Source organism: Hoplias malabaricus, chromosome 15, assembly GCF_029633855.1.
Source record: "Hoplias malabaricus isolate fHopMal1 chromosome 15, fHopMal1.hap1, whole genome shotgun sequence".
Classification (NCBI taxonomy): Eukaryota; Metazoa; Chordata; class Actinopteri; order Characiformes; family Erythrinidae; genus Hoplias; species Hoplias malabaricus.
The window spans coordinates 2219831-2233034 of record NC_089814.1 but is presented as its reverse complement, the minus strand read 5'-3'; the positions used below and the strand labels follow the sequence as shown (position 1 = coordinate 2233034).

General features: G+C 42.0%; 1 protein-coding gene across 2 annotated transcripts in view; it reads right to left on the bottom strand.

Moving 5' to 3' along the window:
• Window positions 1-1386: 1386 nt before the first annotated feature.
• macroh2a1 (macroH2A.1 histone) overlaps window positions 1387-13204 on the bottom strand; it is a 20894-nt gene continuing 9076 nt past the window's right edge. Inside the window, exons 5-9 of one of the 2 annotated variants that reach the window (XM_066645705.1) lie at window positions 13016-13120; window positions 11264-11363; window positions 6508-6597; window positions 3998-4172; window positions 1387-2554 (exon numbers count right to left, since the gene is read on the bottom strand). In XM_066645705.1, coding sequence (XP_066501802.1) covers window positions 2389-2554; window positions 3998-4172; window positions 6508-6597; window positions 11264-11363; window positions 13016-13120 — 636 coding nt within the window. In that variant the 3' untranslated portion in view covers window positions 1387-2388. Of the gene's footprint in view, window positions 2555-3997; window positions 4173-6507; window positions 6598-9923; window positions 10015-11263; window positions 11364-13015; window positions 13121-13204 lie in introns of both variants that reach the window. The other variant, XM_066645706.1, reaches the window with a different exon arrangement.

The window sequence follows — 13204 nt, the reverse complement described above, 5'->3', positions numbered from 1 at the left end:
CGCTCCAGAGAACACAGTTCCACTGTTCCACACACCAGAGGAACTCCATCACTCCAGAGAACACAGTTCCACTGTTCCACACACCAGAGGAACTCCATCACTCCAGAGAACACAGTTCCACTGTTCCACACACCAGAGGAACCCCATCGCTCCAGAGAAGACAGTTCCACTGTTCCACACACCAGAGGAACCCCATCGCTCCAGAGAACACAGTTCCACTGTTCCACACACCAGAGGAACCCCATCGCTCCAGAGAACACAGTTCCACTGTTCCACAACCCAGAGGAACTCCATCACTCCAGAGAACACAGTTCCACTGTTCCACACACCAGAGGAACTCCATCACTCCAGAGAACACAGTTCCACTGTTCCACAACCCAGAGGAACTCCATCACTCCAGAGAACACAGTTCCACTGTTCCACAACCCAGAGGAACTCCATCACTCCAGAGAACACAGTTCCACTGTTCCACAACCCAGAGGAACTCCATCACTCCAGAGAACACAGTTCCACACACCAGAGGAACCCCATCGCTCCAGAGAACACAGTTCCACTGTTCCACACACCAGAGGAACCCCATCGCTCCAGAGAACACAGTTCCACTGTTCCACACACCAGAGGAACCCCGTCACTCCAGAGAACACAGTTCCACTGTTCCACACACCAGAGGAACTCCATCACTCCAGAGAAAACAGCTCCACTGTTCCACACACCAGAGGAACTCCGTCACTCCAGAGAACACAGTTCCACTGTTCCACACACCAGAGGAACTCCATCACTCCAGAGAACAGTTCCACACACCAGAGAAACCCCATCGCTCCAGAGAACACAGTTCCACTGTTCCACACACCAGAGGAACCCCATCACTCCAGAAAACACAGTTCCACTGTTCCACAACCCAGAGGAACCCCATCGCTCCAGAGAACACAGTTCCACTGTTCCACAACCCAGAGGAACTCCATCACTCCAGAGAACACAGTTCCACTGTTCCACACACCAGAGAAACCCCATCGCTCCAGAGAACACAGTTCCACACACCAGAGGAACCCCATCGCTCCAGAGAACACAGTTCCACACACCAGAGGAACCCCATCACTCCAGAGAACACAGTTCCACTGTTCCACACACCAGAGGAACACCATCACTCCAGAGAACACAGTTCCACTGTTCCACACACCAGAGGAACCCCATCATTCCAGAAACACAGCTCCACTGTTCCACACACCAGCGACAGAGAGAGAGAGACAGGACTGAGTCTCATACTTCTCTCCTGTTTTTCTGCTCGTGTAAATACAGCAGTGGTATCTACAGCTCTCTGCTGCCACCTCCCGCCTGCACCGAGGAACTGCAACAACACTAAGAGACAGACACTGATTTACAGCCCAATATTTTAATAAAACATTATCATACACATAATCCATAAAGTACGGTGGCCCAGAGACTCAAACTCAGTTCTACAGATCATTATTTAATCTGCAGCTGAACTAACATTTCCCAACAAAACAATCACTGTTTTTCTTTTTTACGTTAAACTCATCACAGAAACGTGGCACTGATTCAGAAGCTTTTAACTGAACAGATCAGAAGAAAATACACTCTTATTTTACAAAGAATTCTCAATTCTGCATGTTTCCTGTGATAAATGTTCAAAGTTAAAAGTCCTCTGTCTTTTTTTTTTGTCCAGGAAAATAAAAGTGCTCTCATAGTGTTCTCTACAAAAACCCTCTTGTGTTTTGACTCTCTGGGCCAGCGTAATATAATTTTAGCAAAGCTCATCAACAGAAATAAACAAACACAAGAACAGAGACGAGGTGAAAAACAGAGGCACAGCACGAAAACAAAGAAAAAAATGTGCACTTTCCATTTTACAACACAATCACAGCACCGTCCGCTCGGTAACTCCGCCCCCTCATTAATAAACATCAACCCCGTCTTCATTAACATGACGCCTTCATTTATAAACATTATAAACACTATGTGAGATTCATGAGTAAAGTGCCACAAGACAGAATCACCTTCACCATAAGCATGTGAACATCAATAAGATGAAAACCATCCGCGTCACGGCAAAACCTCGCATCTCTGCAATGGAACATTTACAGGCGAAATAAGAAATAAACACTTGTCTGTTGTAATGGACGTCAATTTAGGAACATTTCTACTGAGGTTTTTACAGCAGCTAAAGATCAGCTGGAGTTTCCAAGTCATGGCCCAAAGAAAAAAAAAAAGATGCGAGGTTACTGCGCAACAGCGGCGATGTTAAACAGAAATATTCTCAAACTCACTGATTGCCTCTCTGTAAAATCTCTACCAAATAAATCATGTGTGTTTCGGGTTAAATCTGAGGAAATGTGCACAGCGTAGAAAGGAGAGAGTGCTTTTAGAAATTCAGTTGCCGTCCAGTTTGGCCATCTCCTGCACGTAGATGCCTATGCTCTCGCTGTCGAACAGAACGAAGTAAACAGTCTTGATGGAGGACGACATGGTGGAGACGAAGTAGCTGGAAATGGCTTTGAGGATCAGCTGAGCCGCCGTCTGCTTCGGGAAACCGTTCCTGGAAAACAGGGAGGAAAGGGTTAATAACGGCCATTTCATCAAACAGTAACTGGGTGTTTCACAGGCCACGGCTCGAGGTGAACTTCGAGGACAGGTCCGGGCTGCGATTTCTGAGATTTCATCTGATCATTTCCTGTAAAACTGTGTCGAATCTATATATTTATAAAGTTAATGATTCTCTCTTCACCTTCAGAAGAAGAAGAAGAAGAAGAAGAAGATAAAGAGAGAAGAAGAAGAAGAAGAAGAAGAAAAAGAAGAAGAAAGTAGAAGAAGAAGAAGAAAAAGAAGAAGAAAGTAGAAGAAGAAGAAGAAGAAGAAGAAGAAGATAAAGAGAGAAGAAGAAGAAGAAGAAGAAGAAGAAGAAAAAGAAGAAGAAAGTAGAAGAAGAAGAAGAAGAAAGTAGAAGAAGAGGGAAGAAGAAGAAGGAAGAAGAAGGGAGAAGAAGAAGAGGGAAGAAGAAGAAGAGAGAAGAAGAAGAGGGAAGAAGAAGAAGGGAGAAGAAGAAGAAGAAAAAGAGAAGAACAAGAGGGAAGAAGAAGAAGGGAGAAGAAGAAGAAAAGGGGAGAAGAAGAAGAGAGAAGAAGAAAAAGAAGAGAAGAAAAAGAAGAGGGAAGAAGAGAGAAGGAGAAGAGGAGAGAAGGAGAAGAAGAAGAAGAGAGAAGGAAGAAGAAGAAGAAGAGTAGAGAAGAAGAGGGAAGAAGAAGAAGAAGAAGAGGGAAGAGGAAGAAGAACAAGAGAGAAGAAGGGAGAAGAAGAAGAGAGAAGTAGAAGAGAGAAGAAAAGGAAGAGAGAAGAAGAGGGAAGAGGAAGAAGAACAAGAGAGAAGAAGGGAGAAGAAGAAGAGAGAAGTAGAAGAGAGAAGAAAAAGAAGAGAGAAGAGGAAGAAGAACAAGAAAAAAAACACCTTTATTGATCCCTTGTGGAAACTGCTTCTCTGCGTTTGACCCCTCCGTGGCAGTGAATACACACACACACACACTAGTGAGCTGTTCTTCTCTCTCTCTCACACACACACACACACACACACACACACTAGTGAGCAGTTCTTCACACACACACTTGGGGCAGTGAACACCTTGGAGCAGGGGCCTGTGACCACCTTGGCGCTCTGGGGCAGTCTGGGGGCTAGGGGCGTAGCTCGAGGGCACTTCAGCAGTAAATGTATGTTCTGCCGGTTCCGGGAACTGAGCCGCGACCCTCCGGCCTCAAGCTCCCTTCTCTGACCTCGAGGCCACGGCCGCCCCTCGATCCACTGACAGCGAGTGGTCAGTGCTGCTCTCTGTGACTCAGATCTGAGCTCGATTCCTCACTCGGGTCACTGCACCACTCCAGATCAGTTAAAGACTTTGGGCAGGTGTGTGTGTGTGTGTGTGAGTGTGAGGTGTGTGTGTGAATAAACTCTGTCAGAGCAGGTTGTGAGCCTTGCTCCTCTCCTCTGTACCTGCCGCTGCCGATGGAGGGGAAGGCGATGGATTTGAGCTTTTTCTCGTCGGCGAGAGCCAGGCAGTTCTTCACCGTTTTGTCGAGGAGTTCTTCACATTTGTCGGAGCCCCAGCCCGGACTGTGACAGTGGATCACAAACTTCGCCGGGAGGCCGTAGCCCGAGGTCAGCGCCGCTGAGGAACACACAACACGTTTTATTTAGCTATGGTCTCTTTAGTGTAATATAGCACCTCTATGTTATACTCACACAATACCACACTCTATAAACACACACACACACACACACACCCTGTACACCCAGTGACTTGAGTGCATTAATAAAGGTTACGAGTCTGAACAGTAGTTTAGAGTTGTTATTACACACAGGACTCTGTACTGACTGCTGTTTATGGGAACAATGACATTAAGATGTGACTCTTGTACGAACTGCTCTCCATCGTGGAGCGTGAAGTTCATCCACTACACAGCGTCTTCACAGGAGAGAGGCAGGTGGCTGTCACAGACTGAGTCTCTCTGTAGAGTAAACACTTCTAACAGTGGTACATTATTCACATTATTAATAGTTCACACTGTGCATTTCTGACGCTGTTTTTGTTTCCTGTTACTTGAGACTCCTTCTTGCACATTCTTTCTGACAGTTGCACTGTTCTTTGCCCTTGTTTCTGTAGTTTCCCTGGTATTTTTATTTATTTATTTATTTATTTATTTATCTTTGCATCTATTTGTTCCCTTAAATTTGACTTTACTTTAGAACGCCCTTAAAGTCTGATCTGTTTTACCGTGTCCATCTCTTCTGTGAATCTACTGTAGTGTGTTTGGTCTTTGGTCCAAACCCCACGAGCCCCACAGCAGTGTTCTCCCCCTGTGTAAACAGCCCTGTTCAGAACGCCCGCTTTCAGCACCTGTTCCTTTAAATGATAATGAGCCGCTCGCTGTTCACCCCGACCCCGAGCGCACAGCAGTGAGGAGCGAGGAGCAGAAGCTCTGGTTTTTAGCCGTTTTCACTCTGTTCTCTTTCTTCTCCGTTTTTACTCAGTGCTCTTATTTCTCCGCGCTCGTTGTTTCTGTTTTGCTCATCATCGTCTTTGCGCTCTCACATAAACACGGGTCCAGCGCTGTGATTGGACAGACTCAGACGAGGGGGCGGGGCCATTCTAAAGTCTCTGCACTTGACGACAGAATCGGAGCAGAATCATTTTATCCCGTGTTTTCAGACTCAGGCAGCGCACAGTAAATTGACTGGGGTCTTGTTTCACAGTGTCCCCACATTAAGGTGAAAGTGAACAAGGGATTTCTCTAATATTGATGTAATAATATCTGACGGAACTGGAACCTGGTTTCCTGGAGCGATGACTGCTCTGATGAAGCTGATCTCTGTTCATTATGTTTACGCAGTTCCTGGCTGCGTCTGCGCAGGGCTGTTCTCTCAACAGCTGGCAGCTCTTGGGTTCTGATTACCTTTAATGGGGGTGTGTACCAGCACTGCAGCTAAAACCAGATGGGACCGGGACTCGGAGCAGACCGGCCGTGTGCTCACGGAATAAAGAACACATTTCTGCACAGGGTTCTCCTGGCGCTCTCTCTCTCTCGCAGGAAAAACCCCCAAAACACAGCAAACACTAACACACACCATAACAAGGGCCTGGTCTGCAGCGTTATTACAAACACACACTGTAACCAAGTATGGCACCTGACTTTATTTATGAAGTATTAATCGAGTTTAACTATTTACACCCAAGGCTAGTTTTAGAACGTGTTGAGCACCTCTCCATTCGTCATGAACCTGCACACTATAACAAACGTCACCCGAACCCAAGAGATCATTATCGGACGTGTTCTTTGGGAGTACGTTAGGGCTCTCCTGCAAGTGTGTTGATGACAAAAACATGCCTCTTTCGCTGGAAATGATCCAGATTGGTTTTTATACCGAGGGGCACTGATGTAATTAACTGAATAAACAGACTAAAGAAGTAAATTCATCTTTAAACATCTATAAAAGTGGCTCTGTCCTAATCCCATGTGTTCCCTGTGTTTCTGGAGAATGTTCTCTAATTGGTTCTAGCTGCTCTTTTGTGGTGCAACTCCGTCTTACATCAGCCGCCACAGTAAAGGCCAACAGCACACAGAGCTTAACGTCCAACTTCATTAACAACCAGCCACAGCTGCACAAACGCGCTCGAGATGTGGACAGATGTTTCAGGGTCAGGAAAAAGCCCACAGTTGCTTTAACACCAACTCATTACCTAATTACCCAACTAACCCTCGCTTATTTCTAATTTAACCCATTAATTATCGCTAACGCTCACCTCAGAACATTTCAAAATGTCTAAGAAGAGCTCAAATATATTTGTTTGTTTATTTTTGATTACGAACAGAATAAGACACTTTTTACATTGGTTTACACCCTTTTTTTTCCCACAATCCAACATCCAAAAAAGAAGACAAAAACGATTCTAATTTCTGATCCTGGTTCACATTAAAGCATCAGAACTGGAAAAGTTCCCTCACCTCCAGCGACCTCTAGGGGCCCGTTTTTTTTACGCAGCTCCACCACAGCGTCACCGAACTCCTTCCCTCCTTTCTTCTCCAGAGCGCTGCCTAAAACACACGTTCATCATCACTCCATCTCTTCCACAGGTGAGTGACTGTGACTGACACCACACACCAACAACAACTCGGGCGAGGGACTACTCTAGAAAAGCATGCAACAAACAGAAAGTGACGTTTCCCATGAAAATGTCCAACAGACAAACATTTCACTGCGGTTAGAAACAGCTGCACCTTCAAAAAGTGTGGAATCAACGATACACTCCCTGCTCTCCACAGGGTTTCTTTTGTTTGTTTGTTATTTTCAGTTATTATTAATTGTTAATATATTCAAATGTGTTTGTTCTGTACTTCACCAGCTTCAGATAATAATAAAAGGCCAGAAATAACAGAAGAACAACCAAACAAAATAATAATGTTGAATATATATCAAATTAATATTAAAAAAATGAATTATTAATTTCTCAGGAAGCATCCATCAATAAACAAATAAACAAAGGAGTGCAGTATATTTCTTATGATTTAATCAATTATTGTCCACATAAGCCTTTAAATGTTCATCAAACCTTTAGCGAATGGATTTTTAAATTCGATTAAAATATATTTATAAATGAAATGTCATTAACGCCGGTGATTCCAGACTTTCCCGCAGCAGATCAAAGGAAACATTGACTTATTAAAAGGAGAATGACTTTATTAACATTTACACCACATTTAAAGGAGCGATCAATCATTTTCTCCAGTTTCCCTTCTTTTGAAGCAGCCACCTGCTGCCACCTGGTGGTCTGGGTGTGTCAGAGATTCCGTACTGAACCCATTTCAGAAAAAGGCCTCCTCTCTGTGAGGAACCCACTCTATGGAACATAACCTGGTTCGTTTAGAGACTTCATAACGATTAACTCTTCGTCTCGTGCGAGTGGCGCTTTACGGAAATAAATAATAAATAAATAATCAGCGTAACACCGCTTTTTTAAATTGCTGCTTATTGGTGGCAAAAAGCTGGACGACTTTGTGTTGCTCCTTTAAACTTTGGGAAATGTTCCACGAACAGGGAGAGGGTGTTCAAACACAATCAAAAAAGTTGAGACATTGTGCTGAATGTAAATAAAAACAAAGTGCAATGATGTGCAAATCATTTAAAGCCTCTTTTAAGTGGAAATCATATTGTAACAAATTTTAGAATTTTGAAAAATATTTTTAAACTAGAAATAAAGGTTATATTTGCCCACTTCAAATTTGATGAACGCAACGGTTCCAGAAAAGCAGTGACATAGCAGTGTTTCCCGCGGTGTCCCTCAGCTCCTCTTTTACGGCACTCTGTGAGCGTTTGGGAACTGAGGAGACCATGGTTCTGAAAGTGAACTATTTTCAGATTCTTGCTTGTTACAGGATTTCAGCTGCTCCACGGCTCAGAGCTCCATTACAGTGTTTGTGTTTCGTAATGCCCTGGTTGTTTACTAAGGAGCCGTGCAAACAAGGCCTTCCCTGAAAAAGACGTTGTCTAGATGGAAGCATGTTGCTCCAAACCCTGTATATATCCTTCAGCATTAACAGTGTCGTCACAGATGTGACAGTCCCCCACGCCCTGTGCACTAACACCCCACACACACCATTACAGACGCTGGCTTTGAACTGTGTTAATAACAAGCCCACGTCCCTCTCCTCTTCAGCGGAGGAGCAGTGTCCGTGATTAAGTCCACACAGAGTTTCAGACTGTGATTGTGTCAGACACAGGACACTTCTCCACTCCCCCTCAGGGCGTCTGAAATGAGCTGGGGCCCAGAGAAGGTGACGTTTCTGGACCCTGTTTATATCTGGGTTCTTCTCTGTGTCTGTGAGGTTTAGCTTGTGTTTGTGGAGGTGGTGATGGACTGTTCACAGACAGTGGGTTTGGGGAGTGGTTCTGACCCATGCAGTCATGTCCTACAGAAACCTGTCTGTGTTTAATTCAGTGCGGTCTGAGGGCTAGAAGACCATTTCGAGCTGTAGATGATTAAATCCCTAGGTTCTTTACTATTGTAAGCTGAGAAGCATTATTCTTGAATTACTGACATCTTTATGTTGCTTCAGTCTTTTGTTTTCTGTCCCAAATTTTTGAAATTTTGCAATGTGTTGCTGGTATCAGATTAAAATAGGCAAGCATTTTTCAAAATAAAGAAATAAGTGTGTGTGTGTGTGTGTGTGTGTGTGTCACAAATTCTCAGCATCGTCATTCAATTTTTTTTTTACATTTTCAATTTAATATAGGTTTTTAATTATTTACATATCATTTAATTGTGTTTTTATTTACATTTGGCAAAGAGTCACAACTTTTTTGGAAATGGGGTTCCTATAAATTGAGAAATGTTTTCAAAGCAAATTTTCAGCACAAATGTAAAAGAAAAATGAAAAAGTGGAGATTATGTAAATCTGTAGTTGTAAAATGTATTAAAATAATAGCATGTAAATAATCTATTTTTGTTTTTAATTTGACTAAATTAATAAAAGCCACTCAACAAAGAGGTTTAAACAAATTATTATATATGGAGCGATGGAGGAACTCCATCGCTCCAGAGAACACAGTTCCACTGTTCCACACACCAGAGGAACTCCATCACTCCAGAGAACACAGTTCCACTGTTCCACACACCAGAGGAACTCCATCACTCCAGAGAACACAGTTCCACTGTTCCACACACCAGAGGAACTCCATCACTCCAGAGAACACAGTTCCACTGTTCCACACACCAGAGGAACCCCATCACTCCAGAGAACACAGTTCCATTGTTCCACACACCAGAGGAACTCTATCACTCCAGAGAACACAGTTCCACTGTTCCACACACCAGAGGAACTCCATCACTCCAGAGAACACAGTTCCACTGTTCCACACACCAGAGGAACCCATCACTCCAGAGAACACAGTTCCACTGTTCCACACACCAGAGGAACCCATCGCTCCAGAGAACACAGTTCCACAGTTCCACACACCAGAGGAACCCCATCGCTCCAGAGAACACAGTTCCACTGTTCCACACACCAGAGGAACCCCATCACTCCAGAGAACACAGTTCCATTGTTCCACACACCAGAGGAACTCTATCACTCCAGAGAACACAGTTCCACACACCAGTGTGGTGTTTTATGTGTGGTGATTTCAGGCTCATGTGGATCTATCTGCTCATTTGCAAACTCAGACTTGCATGAGATATATCTCATAACATTTATTTTGCAAATATCTAATGCAATTTAATCACCTGTGCACCAATTATTTACATGAGGGCTTTGTATTTTATAGCTCTATACTTTTATAGCTCATGTATTTTATCGCTCTAATTCTAAAAAAGCATGTTATTTTCTTAGTGAAATTGACCCTTAAAAGGTGGAGAGTCCTTTACCTACTTCTCCACCCGTGTAGAAGTTGGAGTTGGTGGGATGGACCACAGCCTCACTGTCGATGGTGGCAATATCAGCTTGAACAACTTGCAACTACAACAACAAACAACAACAAACGACAACAAACAACAACAACAAGCAAACAACATGGTGTGAATCCTCTGGAAATGACAGAACGAGCCACAGATGAAGGCAGTGGGTACAAAATAAATGAAGGGGAGTGGGGAAAAAGAAAGCAAGAAAGCTGGAAATCACAAATGGGAGGAAAAAGCAAACAATTTCACGACAATTCTGTAGAATTTAGAGTAAGAGAAGTGTGAAAATTCAAGCATAAAAGAAAAAAAATTAAATAAAAAAAACTGCCCAGATCTGACACAACTTTGAAGATAAATCATTGTAAAAAAAAAATTGGGACAGTTTCAGAGTAAACATGGCCTCCCCCGGCAAGGGACATGCTCCATGGAGTGTAAACTAATTCAGTCAAAAATTACTTAAGGTTTGTATCAGATTTACCTCATTTTTTCAATAAATAATGTCACTGCACCTAAGAGACGTTTTAACATTTTGTTTTTGAGAAACAGAGTCTTGTAAACTTTAGCTGATAGACGTGAGCTCATTCGCTGTTTATTCTTTGGTTAAAGATATTTATATTTTTGACATTTTTACTTTGTCAACTAAGCATTTTTTTTTCAATATTCCATAATTAATTTAATGTAATTTATGAGCCATGACATCACTCAGGTCTAAGAAATGAATCCAGACACAAACTAAAATGGTCACTAAACTATTAAATGGGCACAACAATATTATTTACTGAAAGCAAATCTGAAATCAGCTTAAAAAAATATTCATGCAATTTTTAAATCAACAAATCTTTCAACAAACTTCTTTTTTGTGTATTTCTCAAATTCAGGCAAAAACTCATTCACTGAAATCACACACTGTTTAACGATGATGTTTTGCCTTGAGAATTCATTTTTAATCCAGTTCCAACATCTAATACGTGTTTTACTTCGTTAGAAGACTATTATATCACTATTTTTTTACGTTACCAAAATTTAAGCAAATTCATCAAGTAAAATTCTAACAACCTCAAAAATGATCTGCCAAAACACTAATAATTTCACTTAGACACAACAATCTCAGCACGAGAAGCGTTAGCTTCGAGATATTAGCAAAACGTAAGATTATTTCTCCTGCCAAAACATACATTTCTGCAGTGTAGATTGGGCCGAGTCTAAAATGAGAAATATCCCGTCATTGCACAAATGTAAACAAAGGCATCTGTGGAATGCCGTTAAAGACGGATGTTTTTTGGAGGGTTCTCTGGGTCTGGTCTCACCTAGATCATCTTTAAGGTCAATGTCAGCGTTGGTGGGATTGATTACGCCCTCCACATCAAACCCGGCCAAGTTACTGATCTCACTGTGAATTAGATTCAGCTGCGAGGGGAGGGGAGGGGGGGGGGCAGGAGGGAGAGGGAGGGCCGTTAGCAGTTAGCAAGTCCAGCAGAGAGCAGGATTTAGCATTTAGAACCAAAACCCAAAACCAAGATGAAACCCAAGCAGAATGCGCCAAAGCAAGAGGCAAAAAATATATATATACAAAAGAAACAAAGCACACACAAGATACACACACATTTCTTTCTGATAGCACTCTCTTTTCCCAGGGTTTAACCGGAGAAGACGTGTGCGGTGAAGTGAGAGAGTTAATGAGACTAAATTAGAACAATATTAATTAACACTCAAACAAACTCAAACAAAGTAAAGATGCCTGCGTTAGTTCACAGACAAACTACAGTCTGTTTACATTTCCCTGTACTTTGTGTGTAACAATAATAGAATAATAATTCATTTATGAGACTCACAGGTCAATATAGAAAACCTTAATTAAACGTATGATTCCCCAAATAAGAGATCTACACCTTTGGATTACTGTTTCGAAAATAAGACGCTGTAAGAGAGTGTTACCGCCGTTTATTTCAAGTTTGAAACAGAGACTTCATTTCCACAGAGAAGGATTAAGCCTAGTTCCTCGTTTAATTTCATTAATTAAAGGAATCAAATAAAAGGAAAACAAAGCTCAAAACTAGGTTTAATTCCCTAATATTAGACTGCTCCAGGTTTAAATAGAATTTCTAACTGATATTCAACTGCAATTAATGTTTAATTAATCATCTAACACACATCATACTTTAATAAATATAAATAAATATAAAATGACGTAAATACCGTACACCAAATCTCATTATACAGCAATGATATGGAAAACAATGCACACATTTGTAAGTTATTACAATTTGTTACAAAAGTGGTGTTATATTTAATAAATAATTTCTTTCTAAATGATAAAACCTTATTTAAACCCCGTGTGAAGAACTCTAGCGATCATAATCACACCCCACCCACCCCCCCCCCCCCCCACACACACACACACACACACCTAACCACACACGCCTCACACACACACACACACACACCTAACCACACACCCCTCACACACACACACACATACACATTTATCAGGAAACCCCAGATGAAGGACATATAGCTCGCTGTTTATTTAAAAACTGTGGTAAAGTGCAGCTGGAAACAATAATTAAAATTAACGAGCTGCAGATTTATTGGTTCTCGCCAAAAAGCAGTGATACTTTAAAGATTACATTTAGAAAAATACATTTTGAGAATAAGCTGCTCTTTATAACACAACTCCAGCTTCATTACAATTAAAAATATATTTGTTCTAACAGTTTACGGCAGCCATGGGGTTTGAGAAGTTACAACAACGTGAAAAAACAGAGATCAGCTCCTTTTTTTTGAGAAGAAAATAGAAGCTAATTAAATGTAAGTTAACTTCTATTCACCACATTATTCTCTTACTCCATTCTCGTTAAGTTGAATTCAGTAAACTCCTATAAGAAGGGGGTAGAGGTGAGTTACTCACGCGCATGTGTTTCAGTCAGCACTTGTGCATTTCTATTTTTCTGAGTGTTCTGAAAAGTGCTGCTTCATGATCAGGTCACACCACTGACTCTGGAGCTTTAGCCTTTTATTTCAGTTTATAACGACTGAAAAAGACAGGAATAGAGTGGTACCTTCTGTCCCAGGAACAGACTCTTTGTGGAGAGAACGGTGAAGCCGTCGGCCACGGAGTCAGTCGTGCTGTCGGCGCTCGCAGATTTACTGCCATCAGTGCGTTTCTGTTCAAAACATCGTAAATAACAACAAACAGCAAGCTTCTGTTAATAAAGTAAACCAAATGATCAACCCTCGACGTTTCTGAT